Genomic DNA, 21,970 nt, shown 5'->3' on the forward strand with positions numbered 1-21,970 from the left:
GCTTTGGAGTTGTTCATAAAGTAACACTTTAATTTTTTAAAAAACTGATCTTTTAGTAAGATTAGTCAGAAAAAGTAAAATTGAAATTTATTGTCCAAGTAATATTTTTCTTTCAGAAAACTAAATATAAAGGTTTTCCACATGTTCCCAATATAAGTTTTTTTTTTATTGTATTTAAAATGAAAGAAAAAACATATACAATATTTTTTTTTTATTCTTGTATATAAAAGCATTTTTTAGCAATGTAATATACATATATATATATATATATATATATATATATATATATATATATATATATACATAAAATTGAATTGAGAGAGTAGCGATGTCTATGGATTCCTCTTTTTACTCCTTAACATGTCTTCCACTGGAAACGCCACTTCCCATTTGACAGCATGCCACCAATGTTCATCTTGAGTTAGAATCTCTTCATGAGATTCTTAGTTTCTTGACCGTTTGACTTAGGATTAGTAGTTTTATTTCTCAGGGGTAATGGAAAGGATATAACTCAGGTAGAGGATTGCCTTGACGTGGTGGAAGTCATCTTGATTATCTTTACTTGATGTGAGGGTATTTTTTTTTTTTACTTGTCCCCTTTAATCATATTCTCTTTCCCTCTAAACCTTCCCTCTAAATTGAAATTGTTAGATCTATATATATCTTGACAAATTTGTAAGTTTAAATTATGATTTTGAAAATATAATTGATAATACGTGTGTATATTTTTAAATATTGTTGATTGTTAATTGTTATGGATCTAATAACTGTTTTAAAACAAAAAAAAATTTTTGTTATTACTTTTAATATTTAGATATATGAACTCATAACAAGTCAATACTTGAATATTAGAAGGAATAGTTCTTCACCATAATTTTCTCAAATCAAACTAATTATGAAATTATCAAATAAAAATAAAATTGAATTTCCTAGAATACTCACCAATTTAGGGGTATTTTCAATTCTATATTTCATAATACTAGAATTAGGAATATCTAAGGTACCATGTGATAGGTGAGCTCTTTTCGGGGCATCTTTCATGAACCTTTCATGGGTACATCTAAGATACTATAGGGTAGAGGAATCCTTTCAAGGCAATTCCATAGACCTTCCTTAGGTACAAGCAAATCCTTTCAGGGCATCTTTTATAGACCTTCTATAGAACTTGGGTTGGTTTACAAGGACCCAACATAAGCCTCTGGACATAACTTGAAAGTTATGATCTTGTTTGATCAACTTAGAATACTTAACTAGATTTAGGAATGTTTGAGATACCATAGTACAAGTGAGCCTTTTTCAGGGCATCTTTCATGAACCTTTTCTAGGTACAGATGAACCCTTGCAGGGCATCTTGATCTAGTTTGACCAACTTAGAATACTTGGTCAAGACCTCTAGAATAGTTGAGTGTTAAACTTTTGATTAGGGTTAAACTCATTGTAGTAAACATCTATTCATTCAATAAATAGACCATAATTAGTTTAAACATAACCAGACCATCAACAATTTAAGATAAGACTAGTAATATATCTTATCTTATATATGATACTTTAGGGGTGATAATATAATTTCTTAGTATAAATTCTTTACCTTAGATATCTGCAGATCAGTTAGGGTTTCTAGTTATCATAATACTAGGTGATGACTTTTTAAAAAAACAAGACCTTTTCTCCAAAGAACATATACTTGTTTTTCTCGATCACTACGACGTTTGTCTTATAATTGCTATGTGATTGTTGTGTTCCATTATATGGATAGTTTATTTATTGTTTTAGCATGCATGTATATTGGATATGGATGAATGCCTTTATGCATCACTTTTTATTTATTTATGAGAGCACAAACCTTAAACTTCAGGATATGATGTGAACCTTGTGATCATGTGGTCACGCAACTCATATGTAAAAAAGACAAACCCTGAAAAGCTAAAGAATAAAGTTTGATAAGAGTGTGACACAATGAAAACTCGTTCCAAGGCATCAACATTATTGGAATCTAAAACCCCCACCCAACAAATAGCAATTCACGAATGAAAAGTGTAGGATGACACCACGAAAACAATTAGTCTTTGATAAGTCAAATTTGTTCTTTGTTCCGGCAAAGAAAACGTGTTACATCATGCAAAATATTAGTTTATTTCATAAATCCATGGTTACTGAAAAGTTCAAATAATAACCCTAATGGACTCAAAACTTGTGGGTTAATATTTATCCACTTACAATAAACTCAAAGTATGTTCACTAAGCTCAAGCATGAAGAAAATAATAAAAATAACAAATTTGACACAAACTAAAGATGTTGCACCTAATTAAACAGCATATCCTAAAATAAATAAATTCTATAGTTTAAATAATGTCACGAACAAAATTTTCATCTAGAAATATTAGGGTCTTTGTTGCCACCTTTAGACATCCAAAATAAGCTAGAAAATTGATTGTTGAAGTTGCCTTTCCTTTAGCTTCCTTGTTTGTCTAAGATAATTAATTATAGCTTTAAAGAATCATCTCAAAGCATGAAAATCTTTGTTGCCTTCTTTTAACCTTCCTTATAGAATTAAGAAACTCTCTAAAAGAAGCTAACAAATTTGTCATTAAATACCACCAGCCATTCTTTCCTAGTGTAGCTAGGATGGATAAGGTATCTTTGTATAAAAAGATTTTGGAACATTAATGAATCTTTGTCACATTTTGAAAATTATATTGCAGTTTATTAAAGGTCCTTGTAAAATTAGAAAATTCTTAAAATAAACTCCTACATCCTTATAGGAAAGAATCCTTGTCAAATACGAACTCACCAATCTATTCGAACAAAATCTAGGAGCACATGGCTTTTTGCCCGAATCTCAGTTTGTTGCCTACATCACTTTCACTCAACCTGCTCCCTCAACACAAGTGCCACAAACTATATACTTGACTGCTGATAAATTTGTTGCTTCGAAGAAAGAATGAGGGCAATGGAAGGGGCAGATCTCTACTATCTTGTAAAAGCTATTAGAATGTGCTTGACCCCCAATATGGTTTTTCCAAAGAAATCTAGAGTAACAGAGTCTGTTAAGTATACTAATACACAATTCCCAATGACTCATCTCAAGACGTACTATAATAAAATGACTAAGGTGATCTATAATGAGAAACTATTGATCCATTTTTTTCAAGACATTCTAAGTCCTACTGCTTTAAGTTAGTACATGTGGTTGGATAACACCAAGATTAAGAGTGGAAAGACCTAATGGGTGTCTTTGTCAAGCGGTATAAATTCAACATGGATATTGCACCTGATAAAGTGAGCCTGTAAATTATAGAAATGGGTAACAAGGAGTCTCTCCATGAGTATGCCTAAAGGTGGCATGAAGTAGCTGCTCAGGTGAATCCTCTACTGTTAGAGAAGGAGATGGTCATCTTGTTCACCAACACTTTTAAGACACTCTACTTCAAGTGTCTTGTTATACATGCAACCCAATGCTTTACTGACTTAGTGATTGTGATCAAGAGGATTGAGTGGGCTATCAAAGCATGGAAAATAAAAGGTCAAATTATAAGCTCTAGAGTCATGATGAAAGATGAGCCATAAAGTAGCTTTTAGTTTGGGAATCTTGTCCAATCAAATCTCATTGCATCACCAGCTGCCCAAATGTCATTGCTAAAGATTGGCATACCACTCAAAGATGTTTACTAACATCTTTTGAACACTAAACATATTGCCTCAACTTCATTAGATCTCATACCCTAAGTGGTATAATCCAAATAAAAAATGTTAATATCATGAAAGAATCTTAGGCCATTTAATTGAAAATTACAAAAATTTCAAGTATCAAGTTCAAAAGCTAGTGAGTAAGGGGAAAATTGAGTTTGTGAAGGATAATGATATCTACTACATTGTCACTAGATCATATTCAGCATAACGAGTGGCTGGTAAACGCTAACAACACACAAAGATTGCAAGGAAGCTAACCTAAGAAGAGGTGATGAATTGTCAATCCTTTTGTTATGAACTTTGTTATTCTGTATTTTGTTTTTAAGTATGTTTTTCATATGAATTGGCATCACATCACATTCTTTTGATTTAATGTCTTTTCTTTGTCTTTTTGTTGTTTTGAAATTAAGAATTTTTTTTTTTAAATAATACTTAACATTTTATTATTGTCCATACTTGGATACATATAATCGTAAAAATAATTTAACCTCAAGGTGTGCCATGTAAGAAACTAAAGGGCAATCTCTATCCTTTTAAGACTCATAAAATTGAACCTCGTAACTAATATGGTGGCTCTGCTCAAAACATTATTACTAAACTAGTTTTGGGAAAAACCATTTGCTAAAATAATCTTGAAAAATTGGATTTGCTTTTTTTTTTGTTTTGGAAATAATTCGATGTTTGTTCAAAATGTTTTGACACCTTTTTTTTGTAAGGTGACAAATGAATCATTCAAGCAATTCTCATCCTGAGGTGACTAAACAATCTTAAACCAAAAGACATAAAATGAAAAATGTGTAGTTACCCTCACGTCATGCCTTTTGAGTCATGTTTTAGTTGTATGCATAATGACTTAAAAGGGGATTCAATAGTCATAAAGTCACAAAACATAGTTTTTTGCAAGTCCAGACAAGTACCAGATGAGGTCAAAGTTTATCGATTTTAACCACTTGCGCTTGAAAAGATAAAAGACCATCTTTGTTATTCCTTTCACATTAAAAAATAAATATATCTCTTACAATCCCTTTTGAGTTTGAGAGAGATTTTCTTCATAAAAACCTTGATTGAGATCACACTTTATATTAGTGGCAGTGAAAATTCAAAGATTAAAAGTTGATGAAAAGCCATGAGAAAGCCAAAAGCTAATAGAGCCCAAGAAACTCAAACATTTAAGACATGCTTAAATCAAAAAATAAAAATGACAAAATAAAAATCATAATAAATAAGGATATCTCACTAAAGCAATATAAAAAAATAAAACAAATATGGCTAAAGAAAAAAAACTAAAAAGATACAAAGAGTCAAAAAGATGACAATGATTCTAAGTTTTTAGAACCCTGAAACACTTTTTGAGCTTATGATCCTTTTCTTTTATAGTTAAGAGCTATAGCCTATGTTACATGCCTTTAAAAATCATTTCTAATAAGATAAACAAGCTGAACTAATAAGTGGCGCTCTCAAAATACGAAGAACTTTTTCATAAGTCGTAACATCGCGAAAAAACTACTCATTATTATTCATGCTGATAAAATGAGTGCTCATAAAAGGAGATAAATTTTCCTCAATAGAATCCCAAGCTTTCACTCGATCCTCTTACTTTAAAAGCAGGTCATCTTAACACGTATTTTCACCAATTACAAAACTCACCTACATAAAAATCAAATAACCATTCTCTTAAAAGCTGACATAATGATGAGAGGTGTTATTGAAATTTTTCGTGTTGTTTGGATGATATTAAGTTGATGAATGATGAATAAATAACTTGATTTTGAGTTGGATATCTTTATTAAACATGTGTGAGAGAATTGAAAAATAGATGAACACTATTACTTTGATTTTGAATTTGTTACATCTATAAATGTGTAAATTAAAATTGTTAGATCTATAAATTCTTGACAAACTTGTAAGTTTAAATCATGATTTTGAAAATATGATTGATGATATATGTGCATATTTTTAAAATATTATTCATTGAAAATTATTACAGGTCCAATGCCCGTTTTAAAATCCAAGTAAAGGAAAGCTTTATTATTCATTTTTAATATTTAAGTGTATGGACTCTTAGTGACCTAATATTTGAATATTAGAATGATTAGTCCTTCACTATAATTTTCTAAAAAAAATAATGATGAATTTTTTAATTAAAGGTAAAATTGAATTTCTTGAAATACTCACCAATTAGGGATATTTTCAATGCCATATCCCATAACACCAGAGTTGAGAATATCTAAGGTACCATAGGATAGGTGAAACCTTTTACGGAACCTACCATGAACCTTCCCTAGGTACAAGGAAACCCTTTTAAAGCATCTTTCATTGACATGCCGTATGACTTGGGCTAGCTTACAAAGACCTCATATAAGTCTCTTGGTGCATTCATGGACATACTTCACTAGATTTATGAATGTTTGAGGTACCATAGTATAAGTGAAACCTTTTAAGGCTTCTTGATTTAGTTTGACCAATTTAGAATACTTGTCCAAGATCTTTAGAATGGTTAAGTGTTAAAGTTTTTATCAGGGTTTAACTTTTTATAGTAAATCTGTATTCATTTAATAAACAAATCATCATTACTTTAAACATAACCAGACCATTAACAATTTAAGATAAGACCAACAATGTAACTTACCTTAGATATGATGTTTTAATGGTGATAATATCTTCCCTTAGCATAACTAATTCCTTACCTTAGATCTTTACATACTAGTTATGGTTTCTAGTGACTATAATACTAGTTGACAATTTTTTTTAATAAAAAAAACAAGACATTTTCCCAAAGAATACCAAATACTTGTTCTTTTTCCTAGTTACCACAACGTTGAACATTGATAAAAAATATGAGGCATAACCTGTTTATAGAGAAAATTTATTAACCTTATAAATGATAAATTATCACTTCACTCCCTAAAAAATATCATATATATTATTTAAGGATAGTTTTAAAAATATATGCATTCAAGTCCCAACTTGATTTTTCTAGTTCTAAAATTATAATCTCCTTTATAAATTACATTATAGTCTTTAATTTAGAAAACCTGTTTATAAACAAGTTATATTTAATTAATCATAACAGTTTAATTTATTACTATTGGTTCTTAATGTATATGACTCATTAAGCTCCCTAATATACTAGATCAAATATAAATCACAATTTTAATCAAAATAAAATTAAATAATTTAAATTATTATAAATTCAAAAATTAATTGATTTATATTTAAAGATCAAGTGTAGTGACTAACAAAGTGTCATGATCCCTCAAACATTAGAAAATTTATAACCAATATGGCTTAACCTTTTAACGACTAGTTTCTTGGTATAATTATTATCTCTTTATTAATAATGTTTCGATTTAAACACCGGAGCATGAAATATGTCTACTTTGTAAAATCATGTATGTTTTCAACATCATAGTCATTGATTCTTTAAATAAGATTTTTAAACCTTTTCAAATCTTATTTTACCTTACGCAAAGGTTTCACAATCAATCTATCTGTGAACATGTAGAACATTTTTTCTAATTCATTTAGGATAATAAATGATCTCTTAATCACTCAAATATCTTTATATAATTCATGTTATATATAATATTTGCCCATTTGTTACCCTTTATTAAGGCAACATATAGTCTAGATCAAAACATAATATTCCCTATATAAAATAACTTAGTCATCTCAACTTTAAATATCTCTACACAACTACCACATAAGCATTTCTATAAACACAAGTGATCTCTTTATATAAAATCCTCATGCAGGTCAATTCTAATGTAGGGAAATTTCTTCATTATTCTTGGCATAATAATCTTTATTGCACTATTTGATTAATGATTAAGATTTTTATGTTTTGATGGGTTTAAAAAGAATCCAAGATATATTTTGGTAAATCAAGCATAATTTTTAATCTAACCATTTGATCGAGTTAATATTTTGATAAAAGATTATGAAGGCCCTTTCTCCTATTGGATTAAAATTTTATGATGTTGGAGCTTATGAATACCTTAAAATAAGGCTTGGAAGTTGTTGTATGAGATAATCTTTCTTTAACTTGTTGTATTTAGATTCTTTTTCATATTTAAATTACAAATTTTAATGTAATTAGTATTTTACTAGTTAGGAATCCTAATACTAGATAAATTCTATTATTTAGGTAGGTTTTAATTAAAACCATTTTCTATAAAGAATTTTAATTTTAATTAGAAATTAAGAATACTTTCTTATAAAGGATGTTAATTATAAAACTAATATAAATAAGGAACTAGTTTATTTTGAGATTCATATTCAAACTATTTTGATTTTTAACAAAATACTAGATAGTTTTCTCTAAATTTCTCTACAACTTAGGTATAAAACTTTAGTGCTTGAGAACCCTAAAGTCTATCCATGCTATACACCATGTCAAATTCATTTATATTTTATTTGACAAACAACTATATATTAGTTTTAAATATCACTCATGCCTTTGCTAATAAAAAAACTCATTCATTTTATAAAGAAAATAACATAATATGTATTAATATCAATGACTTTAATTAATATATTGTTTTAATAGAGTATTGACTAGAAATATTTATAAACAATGTTTTGATACAATAGAAATCCTTATAATTATAACAATTTTATAATTTTCCTTGCAAAATACTTTTGTCCTAAGAACTTTATATTTACTTTAAACTCATTAATCATACATAAATGAATATTAATGATAAAAAAAATATCAATTATGAATATGTTTTTACATGAATAAAGTTAGTGTCATATGTAACCAACTGATCTTTTTTAACGCTCTTAGTAGATTTTTATTCTTTAGAGACAAAACTCTTATTCTTCTTCTTCTTAGACTTATTGAAATACTTAACAAAGAAACATATAGCCTTTTTCCTACTAAAAGGCCTTTTGAGCAATTTTAAGCATATTAAGCAATTTTGGTACCGTACTATCCAAATTTTCTATAAGATAGTTCATCATAAATCTCAAAAGCTTTGGGTAAGAATTTCAAGACCAAGTTAACACTTAAGTCATGATCCATGACAAAGTCTAATTAACCTAATTTCTCAATAAAGCCAATTACTTTCAAAACATGGGTATTCACATAGAAATCCTTTGTCATTTTGCAACAGAACAATTCCTTATAGGTCCGTATACTTCTTTGTCCAACAAACAACATTAAACAACTCTTTATTATTGTATGAGCATCCATATTCTCTTATTTCCTTTGAAGTTCAGGTGGCATGCTGGGCAACATCACATAATAGTCTCCTCATCGTCATTAATATGACATTGATATTCATTTCAAACTTTTTCATCAACATCCTTATAAGAGGTATGAAGAATTAGATTTTCAAGAACATATATAACATTATTTATTACTTAAGAATAATTCTCACATTACGGTACCAGTTCAAGAAGTTTGGTATAGTCAATTTGTTAGTATCAAGTATGCTATGTAAGGATAGGTTGCTACTCATTTTGATCTATCAATTTATTCATGTAAAGACAATAAGTATTAGTTTCATGCATATGTATTTAAAATCATATTCAGATAAGATCTTTAATAATAATTTAGTCTCCCAATATTTTCATACAAATTAGTAGCCCTCCTAATTAGTTTGAAAAATCTTGCATAGATCTCCTAGTGGGTTAGGATCCCATTTAATTTATGTTCATTAGCTTAACAAATAAAATAAAAAAAAAATAGATGGATAAGATAGTTTGTCAATGGTATCTTAATGTGATTCTTAGATTAGATAGGTGACAACTCTTTATCTAAACATATCATATATGTTTCACTTAATTACTACATCTAATTTATATAATCATAAATGAAGCATCCAAATCATATAAGTTTAGTTAAGTAGGATCCAATTTCTATAGCATTAAACATATTCTATTCAAAGTGACCTTGAGTAGTTCAATAAGTAATTCATGAATGGAACACTGATTTCATACATAAGAAATTAGAAGGCAACAAATTTTGATCTCAACATGTACTTAATATATTAACGAAATATTTGTTTTATTAATTAGGTCTCGTTCCATGACATGTTTGATATATTATTAAAAAAACAATTATATATAGACATGCACTCCTAACATGTCATTCTAATGAGATGATTATGGATATATCTTAAAAAATTCTATTGAGTCATCGAATGAGATTAGGTGTTCAAAACCTAGGTAATTGGTGTCAATTTTTATAAGTTCTTGCGAGAACCATGGTTGTATCCTTGTTTTGCCATTCTTTCTTTGTCTTGGATTACAAAATAATTTTCCTATCTGAATTTCTATATTTTTCCAATTACATATCATTTACATTATTGATTAAGAAACCTCAAGATTTAAGGAGAATTAGATTAGAAAAAAAAAATCTTACATCATTGAACAAAAATATAAAGAAAAGGTAAGGCACACAAACTCTATTTAGTATTACAATAATTCAAACATTGAAAAACACAATCACATTGGTCTCTTAATGTCCATAAATATCCATTGTGTATAAACACATGTTATTATGCACAATAAATATATTACATGCTTAAATTCTAATTATTTAACAATTTTAAAATAATATTTGTATCATTTAAAAACATTAAATAAAACTCAATTTGATAATTTCCCAAGCTTTTTAAACTTTATTTCACACAGTGGTAGGTCCTTAAATTATAAAATATTCTTCAATATTTAATAATAAAATTAATTATATTAAAATTATTATTAACATCCTAAACTATTTTATGATCAATTAAATAATTTTTTTAGCATAAAAAACTCTCTTTGTTTTATTTTAGAAAAACCATTTTTCTAAAATAGTTTAATTAAACATTTTAGTTAAATCCTAAAATAATTAGGATATTTGAATTTTTTTAATTAAATGATTTAATTCAATCCTAATTTAATTAAAAAAATTAATTTAATTTGAGATTTTAATCTCAATATAAAATCAATATTTTATATTCTCAATGGTGGGATCATAGTTCTACTATTAAATTCCTAAATTTTATATAGGCATAGGTTTTAGGTACAAAATCAAAATTCCACCCTATCTTTTTCTTCTTTCTTATTGTCTACATGGGCACACTGCCCGCGTTGGAGCCTTCATTGTTGGCGTTGCGTTGCACTTTCCTAGCACGAGGCAATAACCTCTCGCTAGGCGCCAGCATTGCTAAACAACCTGGTGCCTTTTCATCTCTATATAACTATTTTGCACATGTACTAGTTCATGTGTTACTTCTTTGCTTGTCATAAAATTATATATTATAATACATAAAAAGAAAATGCAAGATTTTTTATATGAGAATAGTATATGATTTTGTGTAGCTATTTGAATTTTATAAGAATAAAGTATGTTTTTTTCCAACTAATATACATCACTTGGAATTTCTCAACAATTGAATGGTTGTTGAAACGAATCAAATGCACTTACAAATCTTTCATTTATTGGAATTTTGCAATAAATTGTCTACACTTTATGAGAATGAAATAGCTTTGTTTTTCTCAATGACTAAATAAATCTTTTATCACTTTAGATAATTATGAATTGCATTAATTATTGCAATAAGTATCTTTTAACACGTAAAATAAAACATTTTAAAAAAAGATCACGCGATTATAAGATTTTCTAACAAATAGATCATTTACAGGATGATAGACACACTTAACATAAGGAATTAGTTGATGTCAATATTCATTATGACAAGCATGGTCATTATTTAATGATTAAAGATAGCAAATATCATCAGCAGATTGAATGGATTTTGAAGCTTTCATGGGTGATTGTTTTGACAACCTATTTGTGATATGGATGGTGTCTATTTAGCAACCTGTTGCAGGTAAAAATAATGGCTAATTTGGCTTCTCATTATAGGTAAAAGTGGGGACTATTTCAGCAGCAGGATATTGAAATGAGTCTAAGGCTTGCTTTTAGACAGCAACTTGATGTGTCTAGAGGGCTATTCCAACAACATATTAAAGTGAGTATAAAGGCTATTGTTGGACAACAACTTGGTGCATTTTGAAAGTTGTTTCAACAACATGCTTATGAGAAACAAAAGGGGACTATTATAATCATGTAGAAGGGTGTAAGCAGGGGCGATTTGTTATGAAAATTGAATTTTCATGAGTTGGTATGGAGGTTATCTAGAAGATAAGAAGAAATATTTAATGACTCGAATAGAGAAGCTTATCAAAATAAGATTATTAAAAGCATAATACATAAAAATGATTATATGATTGGATTGTCATTGCATAACTGAAAAAAATTACCCTGATCTACTTAAGATTAAGGCTCATAGAATTATTATGACATTGAAAATTTACAAGGTGTTACAATATAATTTATATTTAGATTAACTTATTAGAAATTTAATGGGTCACATACATTAAAAATCATTTTTCATAAGTTAAATTATGATGGTTATTCAAGTGTGACGTGATTGTAAATATATTTTATAAATTAAGGACTAGAATGTAATTAACACAAGGGATTGCAATTATAGACCTAGAAAAATCAAATAGGAACTTGATTGAATAAATATCTAAAATTATCTTAAATTAATATATATGATATTATTTAGTAAGCAAATTGATATTTTATCATTTATAGATTTATTAAATTTTCTTTATAAATAGAATGTTATGTCTCATATTTTGTGAGAGTTATGTAGTTGTTACAGCATATACGGTACAGAGAAACACTTGAAAACGCAAAAAAAAAAAAAAAATAGCATTCAAATGCATAGTAATCCCTCTCTCTAATAACAATTTTAGGAGATTTTTCTCAAGTGATTCATGTAAATTATTGTTAGAAAATAAACACTTGGATGACTTGTCGTATGTGACAACTCAACCTTGAAGAAGTTGAACAAACATGAGAAAGAAGATCTAATTTTCAGGTAATCTTTACTTAAACTCTCAACAAACCTAGATTGTCTAACAGGGTCCTTGGAATTCTAAAAAAATTTAAAATTATCATTTTCGCAGTCTAAGAGTTTTGGAAAACCCAATACATATTAGTTTTAAGTATCTCCCACACCTCATTACTTACCAAAAAAAAAAAATCTCCCACACCTCATCTTATGATATCAGTTGTTTCCTTTTATAAGAAAAAAATATCAGTCGCAACAACTCTAATTAATATTCAAATTTAATATAGCATTGATGCAATATAAATCCTCGTAATTATAATCATTTTATAATTTTCTTTATAAAATATTTTTATTTTAAGAATTTTATCTTTACTGTAGACTCAAAATTAAATGAAAATTAAGGGTAAATGATATATATATATATATATATATATATATATATATATATATATATATGAATAAAGTTAGTACCATGTATAATCACTCGATTCTATAGAGCATATACATTAATAATTTTGTGGGTAATAGTTGAAGTGAATGAGAGAAAAGAAAGAGAGTTAAGGGTATTTAGGTTTATGGTTGGCATTTATATCTAATTTTTATTATATATACTTGATTTTTTTGGTTTGGTTCGGGTCTGTACATGTCAATTTTTCTATTAATTTTAGATCAATTTCTATGGATATTCTAAATAATTGGATTATTCTTCTCACCCTTTCCTTGAATCTACAACTTGTATTTTCAATATGCATGAAACTTGAAAAGGGTTGCACCGAATGTAGTTTTAATTTGCAATTAAGTTGTTGATTGTCTATTGTTGTTGTTAGTTTTCCTTATGGAGTATATGTTCTTGTCCCATTAATCATTTGTTTAACCTTCCATGTTTTTTGCCTATATCCATGTTCAGTATTTAGTTGAGACACTCTCCTTGCATCATATTTCTTCAGTTTACACATGAGTGAGTTGTCTTAAACATGAGATCTAGGCTTTTCCTTCTGTTTTTCTTTCATTAAATTATGATCCTCAATCTAGAGGTTATCAAGGTGCTTGGCCTATTGTCATGGACCAATTTTAGGTACAACATTTGGCCGCCTTCTTTCCATGCATAAATAGTCTACATGCATGTTTGCTTTCCATGTGGAAAAAATAATTAATTTATCATCATTAATTGCTCCCTTTTCCAAGCTTCAATTCATTAAGAACAAAGTAACAAAAAGGGCAAAGCGTAGACTTACATTAATACATTAGGATTATATGCATGGACTGGAACCATGCCAGACATGATTCATAATGTGCATTGTCTTGAATAGTCTACTTGAATATGAAAGGAAACCAGATAGAACAATGAAGCAACTCTACAACCATGTCTTCAATTTGCACGAGTGAGTTATCTTAAACATGTGATTTGAGCCTTTTCTTTTCTTTGGTTTTTCTTTCATTAGCTTATGATCCACACTACAGTGGTTGTTCTCAATGAGCTTGGCCTAATGTCAAGCACCAAATTTGGATATAACAGTGAGCATAAGATAATGTATTGGGGCGAAATAACTAGGGCATATTCTTCTATCCTAAATTCCATAACGTATATTTACGTTCCACGCATCCTAGCTAGGATTTAAACGTAACTCGATAAGAAAATAATGCGGACCAGAGCCGAAAGCAAATGATCATTTGGGTATAAGGTGAACGATGTAAACAAAAGAACACCACCTTACAGCTAGCTATTTGAGGATTACAAGAACACCTTGTACGCTCTTGATTTCAATATACACATGAGCACACAGAGGAAAAAAATTGGGCATGCTTAAGATTAATATTAACACATTTAACAGATGTAATACAAAGTTTGGGGAATTTATCCGCAAGACTACTGCTAATTGGAACGTATGGAAGGCATATTGATCATTCGATTTTAGGATCTTTATAGTTACAAGAAAAGATTATACTGCGTGGCAAAATAAAATTGAAAAGCATTCATCATGTGATTACAAATTGAAAGCTAGAATATTCATCCGAAAAAACCCTTAACAAACAAGGTCTAACACCATTAAAAAATAAAACAAGAGGAAGAGTTTTGATTGAGGATGCATCATCTCACATAGCATTCATCTCAGCCTAGTTTTCATTCCTCATCACTATCATACACCACTGTCATTCGACGACCTGATTGAATCTTTCTTGGAGGAGAGTCCTCTTCCGACTCAAACCCAATCCTCTTGCGACTGCTGCCAAATTCCTTCCCCTTTTGCTTTGGCTCCTGCAAAAAGAAACAAAAAATTTAGAAATTATCATGTTCAACATCAAATGGATAAAAAGAAATTTATGGTGTTTGGCATCACAACTAGAAAACTACCATAAGAAAACCCATTACAGTAGCAGAGCAGATTCCTCCCCACATGCCACCACCATAACAATATAGAAAAAGGATAAAGAAAAGACACTCCAAATCATTTTATTTTATCCATCTTACACATTATTTTTTACCTACACATCAGTCTTATCATATCCAATAACTATTTTCTCCTAAGGTTTCACGATGTCTTCTGTATCTGTCACCAAATGTTTATCATCATCCCAGTAATTTGCATGTCCTGCCCAATCTAAAAGAAACCAAATTTCTCATGACAGAAAAATTTATCAATGTTTGGGCTGCATCACTAAAATGAGAGGAAAATAATCTTTAATTCCAGTCTTAATGTGTTGGCTTTCACACTTTCTCGCTTTTCTGTCTAGTTCACAACAGGTATAGAATAGCCAGACAGCCAGGAAACAGGACACATCAGGTACTGGGAATTAAAAAATGCACATTATGCTGATCCTGCATTCATCAGGCAGCCCTCGGTAGAAAAGTCATTAAAATCGTTTTTTTTTTTTTTTCAGATAGGAAGCACTAGAAAATTTTCATCTAAACAACCTTGCAGAGAATACAGGCATGAAATCTTAGCTGCTGATGTTCCTCGATATGACTAGGTATTTCCTTTAAAGTTTGTCATGGACCAACAATTCAATTTAGTATAGATTAAAGGAGACAAATCCTTCCAATTCTGTAAATAGTGACACAGAATACAGGATTGAATCATTAGACTTTAAAACTCAAAAGACAGCAAGAACAAATATTGTATAATATTTTGTGCACCAAACTTATTTTGAGGAACATTTACAATTTGCAGACAAACTTCTCCGCAGTGGTTATGAAACAAGCAGTGCAAACAAAATAGTAAGATACATTCACATACCTCTTCCTCCTCTGAGGCTCCATTAACTTCTGTGTCTTCCTCATAGTGTTCTTCCTCTTCTTCATACTCATGCTCTGGTTCATCAACCCTCTTATGAACTGGAGACCTCTCATATTCATCTCCATCAGTTTCATACTCAGATTCCTCTCTTTCACTATCAGAGAAATCCACTGGGCGTTTTGATGATTTCACAGCAGACATATCAGACTTCCGCGGAATGTCTCTCTGTCCCTATTGGTATTTGTGCAAATGTCAAAATTAGGTTTTTCAACAAAAAAATAAATAAATAACAAATTGATTTGATGTTAAAAAGACCTTCTTAGCATTCATAATGCGTTTCTCTGCTCGAGCTTCAACTTCCAAATCTTCCTCAAAGCGGCGAGAACGACGAGAGTTATAGTAATCTGGTTCATCGTCCTGATCAAAACAGTAGAGTCAGAAGACTAGATAGGATAGGCAAAACTTTCAATTGGATTTGCACACAGAATGACAATTGATTGGTTCTAACAAAGACCTCATCAAGAGCACCCTCTAAAAATCCTGGTGATAGTTGGCGCCTCCTCTCTACAGTTGGTGTATATTTCCGGCTCACCTTTTCCCTCTTTCGGTTGAGAAGTACATTTGCTCTTATTGTCTGACTTTCAGCCTATAAAACCATACAGACAACAGAACTAGAAACCATGAAACCACAAACCAAAGACAAGCCACTGTATCCTTAAGTAAACTAGTTACTTACCTTTTCCTTTTCCTCCTTTTCTCTCTCAGGATCGATGTCGGTGATGCAGTTCTTAACTTTATAAGCCTTTCTATGGCGAGAGTCAACAAGGGCAGTTAATAGCCTATGGGAATTTGATGACAATGATGATGGCATAAACCTCATCTTCCTTAATATTCTTCCTTGTGATTGAAGAAGCGACTGAAATACAGATTAAGTTAAGTTCCCCAAACAAAGTTTCAGACTTGGGTGATGTTTACCAAGACATAAAGAATATTTTGACTCAAGAAGCAAACGGCAAGTTTCACAAAGGGACTTCACATTGGAGGCAAAAAAACTATGACAGCAACCAGAATCAAAAACCAAAAAGTATTCATTCTGAACTTTGAATGTAAATGAACGCATGAAATGAAGTCTGTAACGGCAGCTCCTGTGACTGCTATGAAATTTACACAAAAAAGAAATACCATCAAAGAACTTTAAACTTCAGTTTACATCCAACAACCAACTTTGATCCTTTTGCTGTATTATTCATTATCATCCTGTTCCCAGGATAGAAAGTCCTCTTTAGTCACCAAATTAAAATAAGGAAAAGGAGAACAGGTCAATAAAGGGGCACGTAAACAATTTCAAATGCCAAATCCCTCAGCAAGAAGTAGCATTACCATCAAGGACTACACTATCAGAGGCTTTACAGCATGTTAAACGATACCAGATATCTAACAGCATCACCTTCCCATAAAAAGTAACTACAGAATATAAGTCCCATAATCAAGGACTCTAACTTGCAGCCATTTCCCAATTATTTCAACAAATTCATGTCGATTTTCAGGCTTATGCAATCATTATGTTTGGAACTTAAGCCAACTCTAAGCAGGTAAATGAGAGACTAAAAGATAAAGCAAGCAAAATATCATCATTTCCAATCACATATACACAGACTTGAGATGTCACCTTGTTATGTCTAAGAAAAAGGTGTGTTTGATCCTGTTGCGCGTCTTGCACAGATATATCAAGAACTTCATTCCCAATTAATAACTGTAGACTACCATCAGACCATCTCACGAAGCGTGCATTGCTTTCAACCTACAGATCAAACACAAATGTAAAAAGTTTTTAATTGGAAGAAGAAGAAGAAGAAGAAGAAGAATCTGCTCACCGAATTCGAGCCATCAGGATTCTTAACAGTCCTCCATCGTACAATATTGTTTTCTAGGCGTATTCGTTTTTGAGCTCCAGATTCATCTGTCACAAATGTTTTCTCTTCCACATACGTCTTAGGATCAAATTGGTTTGGGTCAATGCCCATGATATTGGATACTTTAATCATGTTCATCTACATATAAGAATTAGACAATCACCACAAGTCAGAACATTTATACATCTAAAGTAGCAAAGAACAGAAAACGTCATCAACAACAACAGCCATCAGGCTGGTAAATTACACCTGTGGCTCCCCAAGTTTTAGATTTTGATCATTTAACCCCCTGTACCACAACTTCAGGCATGCTAATTCTCAAACTTTCAATTTATGGTCACACGGTCCCTTCATCCACTCATGTGTACACATGGCAAAACATGCAGGCATCTAAAAACCATCAGTTTAGAGACCAGAAATTAGAACTGTAAATTTTCTCAACCCCAAATTAGGACACAAGGATTAAAATGACCAAAATCTACAAATTTAGAGACCACATGTAATTAACCAACCATCAGATATATTGATAGAGATCAGGAACATTTTCTTCAATGTAAAATCTACTTTGACAAGTATTCAATCAAACAATGAAGAATTTTTTGCCAACACTGATAACCCCTCCAAAAATAAGAAGAGCAGGGATGAAAAGCACATCCAAAACTGTTCCAGCAGTATCTTCAAGAAGGAAAGACACTCCCCAACTCTACAAATTTGACACTTTAAAAAACAGAAAGAGATACACAAATGAGATCCTATATAATCTAAACAACTACTTTCAAGTTGTTTCCAATAGAGGCTAGTAGACCACTTAAACTTATTCTATATTCGGTTTACTTGCTATTGCAACTTGAAGAAAAACCATGCATGCATATCAAGCAAAGGAGAACTCAAGCACCAAAGAAATGATGAGTTAGTTAACATTTTAGAAGCAGATGGAACAAAGAGAACACCTTCTTAGGATCGGCTGGAGGTGGGCGAAATGGCATCTCTATCTCCAATGGGGGGCCAAGTGGCTTCTCTTTAGGTTTAGCCTCTCGGTTCTCCTCTTCTGACTCATATTGAGCATCTTCGTCAGCTAGCATATCCTCTGGTCTCAGGTTCTTTTCATAGCTTTCCTCCTCTTCCATAGGAGACCTCTGAGGATTGAGAGCAAAATGGGTGACCCTTGGAGCCATTAGTGTGAATGGGAGCACCAAGCAATTAACATATATGACAAAAACATTTGAAACATGGCATACACACATTAGAATCTTGCTCAATGTCATTACGAACTGCATATGCATCCTCTTCTTCATCCTCAGAGTCCCCAAACACATCACGAATCGCAGGGGCCGATTGTGCATTTTGAGCATGATCTTTCTCCTCCTCAGGTGATATGCTATTAAGAAATTCGAATATTCAGCAGGTTTAATACAGGAGAACATAAACAAATAGACATCCAAGGAACTTGTGGCTAATCTTTAAGAACAACTTCTTTTTACAGTGGTGGATAGATAGGTTGCAGAAAGTTATAGATGACAGAAAAAAGGTGAGGAAATAACCTTGGACTTCTAGCTTGATCGACCTCCTCATCTTCATGATCAACATAATGATGTTCCTCTGAACCACTTTCAATTACATCACGTCTGCGGCTGGTAGCCACTCTGTGACCATACTCTTCTTTAGCATCACTGTCAGAATCTTTTGCATCACTTTCATCCCTCTGATCACCGATATCTACCTCCTGGGAACTTTGTTCTCTTTCACCCTCACTTTCTCCAGGATCAGGTTCTACTTCACGCATTTCACCTTCACTTTCCACATGTACATCCTCCTGCCCGTCAACTTCACCTTCACCTTCACCGTCATTCCTCAGCTCTCCCTCAGCTTCATCCTGCAAAGGAAGGAAACCCTTACAAGGATAAAATTATTAAAATATAAAACCCTTGCGAATTTCAAACAAAACCTAATAGCAGCAGCATTCTAATTCAATCAACTAGGTAGTTCAATTGAGCAACAATGCAATGCATTGCAACCCAGTTAGGGTTTTTAATTTTAAGAGGAAAAAAACCCTACGTACAGCGAGGCTACAAATCCAAAAGATAATATTGAGAATAATATATAATATATATAGGAGAAAAGGTGAATTGAGTATTTATTTACAGAAGCATAATTGGGCTGGGGATTGGATTCGTGCTCAGAATCGATCTCTTCTTCTTCTTCGGACTGATCGCCGAACAAGTTCTGCATCATCTGATGCCTCTTCTCCTCCCCCATCTTTAACGGAGTCTGAAGGTCTCAGTGCTCGCGATTGATTATTTATTAATATCTTTCTATCGGGGATATATTTGCTGCCCTGCTACTGCGCCATCCTCTCCCGTTCTTTTGAATTCGTTTCCCTTTTTATGAAAGGCCGTGTAATTTTAGGAACCATCGGTGATAGGGCCTCCCCTAAGCCAAATGGGTTGGATATTTCATCTTGTTTGACAAAATAAATTTTATCGGCCCAACTTGGTATAAAAAGAATTTAATTTTAAATTTTTTTAAAAAATATTTTTTATATATTTTAAATTATTTTAATGCGTTGATCTTAAAATTAATTTTTTAAAAATAAAAAAATATTATTTTGATATATTTTAACATAAAAAATACTTTAAAAAGTAATTATAATTATACTTCCAAACAAGCTTGTATTTCAAATATTATTTTATTATTTTTATCCATTTGAGTTTCAAATCAAATTTTGTGAGAATATATTTTTTAAACACTTAGGTGAATTGCAGAGATTTATTAATTTTTTAAAAATACATTGTATTTTAATTAATATAAATCTCCAATTACCTGATAAAATATCACTTAAAAATATTTAATAATAATTAAGATGTCATGTCACTAAATATTATGTTTTTTTTAATAAATGTTACTATTAGTTTGCTAGAAAATACAATTTTTATAATGTTCACAATACTCTATCGTAATTGTCATTTTATATTGATTTTTGCCTTCCATTTTTCATTATATAACCTTTAAGATTTGCAAGAAAGATGAAGGTATAAAAAAACCGTTTCTATCTTTATATTCTTTCCATTCTCTTTTTACATTGTTACTTTTATGTGTATTTAAAAATATTGTTGTAGTTGTTTTTTAAAATATTTTTCACTTGAAAATATATTAAAAAAATATTTTTTTATTTTTTTAAAAAAATATTTTTTACATCACTACATCAAAATGATTTAAAAACACCAAAAAAATATTAATTTAAAACAAAGAATAAAATAAAATAATTTTTTTTTTCAAAATCACTTTTAAAAATAATATCTCAAACATCACAATATAAGCTTTTGTAAAATTACTTTCAACTTTTTTTCTTTCTTTTTTCACTAACACTATATTTTTCTTTCATGGATCAGATAAAAAATAAACATTCATTGGCAATATAAAATTATTTTCTCATAGCAAAATAGAAGGAGAAATTGTTTCTCTCTTTCTATTTTTTTCTGTTTTTTTTTACATCGTTTTACTCTTAATAGATCTCTCAAAAATTATTATAATAATATTGTTTAAGGAGCTTTTATCAAAGTAATTTTAATCTTTTTTTCTTTTTTCAATTATATTAGATTTTTCTTTCATGGACCAAAAGAAAATATACAATCATTGACAATATAAGATTATTTTCTTTGGGATAAATTATTTATCATCACTTGGTTTTCATCTTCTTAAAAATGAGGAAAAGACAAAAAAAAACAAAATGTAGGGTGTCCACCTAGACTATAATATATAAAAGGGTACAAATAAAAAAATTCTCAATTTAACTAACCTAACACCACTGTATATTAGATATGTGACTCACACTTCGTCACGGTTAAATATTTTTATTTCTCATAAAAAATTATTTATACAGGTTTTTTCAATGCATTTTAGGTAGTTCGAAAAAATATAACAAATTAAAAAGTTTATACACACATATAATCAAATAAACTAAGAATTATGTGCGTTAATAAAATAATAAAAAATAATTAATGACACCTAAAAATAAAACTTGAAAAACTGAGAGATCAATGTATATCAAGATATTGAATCTTGAAAAATAGAACATTAAATTGATTGAATAAAAAAAGAATAACATGTAAGACTACACATATTAAGAATATCATCTAAAAATAAATATTTTTTATTTTTAAAAACATAGTTTATCTATATAAAAGATAAAAACAAAACCATAGATGAATAAAAAAAACCACTTCAAAAATTAAACACATAACAAAAAAATTATTTTTTTAAAAGAGACCC

The 21,970-nt window shown here is 30.0% G+C and overlaps 1 protein-coding gene across 2 annotated transcripts; it reads right to left on the reverse strand.

Annotated features, from left to right (window-relative positions):
• Positions 1-14,426: 14,426 nt before the first annotated feature.
• On the reverse strand, positions 14,427-20,075 carry LOC133678579 (protein LEO1 homolog). Of its 2 annotated transcripts, none has more exons than XM_062100941.1 (11): positions 19,844-20,075; positions 19,243-19,574; positions 18,944-19,079; positions 18,652-18,837; positions 17,663-17,839; positions 17,458-17,589; positions 16,525-16,704; positions 16,303-16,434; positions 16,104-16,205; positions 15,789-16,019; positions 14,427-14,809 (listed from the first exon to the last, which is right to left on the reverse strand). In XM_062100941.1, exons 1-11 carry the CDS (start codon positions 19,955-19,957, stop codon positions 14,675-14,677), a joined length of 1,857 nt encoding a protein of 618 aa, XP_061956925.1. In that variant the 5' UTR covers positions 19,958-20,075; the 3' UTR covers positions 14,427-14,674. The 2 variants fall into 2 exon arrangements, with proteins under 2 accessions (XP_061956925.1, XP_061956924.1); XM_062100940.1 differs by having other exon boundaries at positions 19,243-19,592.
• Positions 20,076-21,970: the final 1,895 nt, after the last annotated feature.

The sequence above is a fragment of the Populus nigra genome, chromosome 18 (assembly GCF_951802175.1).
Source record: "Populus nigra chromosome 18, ddPopNigr1.1, whole genome shotgun sequence".
NCBI lineage: Eukaryota > Viridiplantae > Streptophyta > Magnoliopsida > Malpighiales > Salicaceae > Populus > Populus nigra.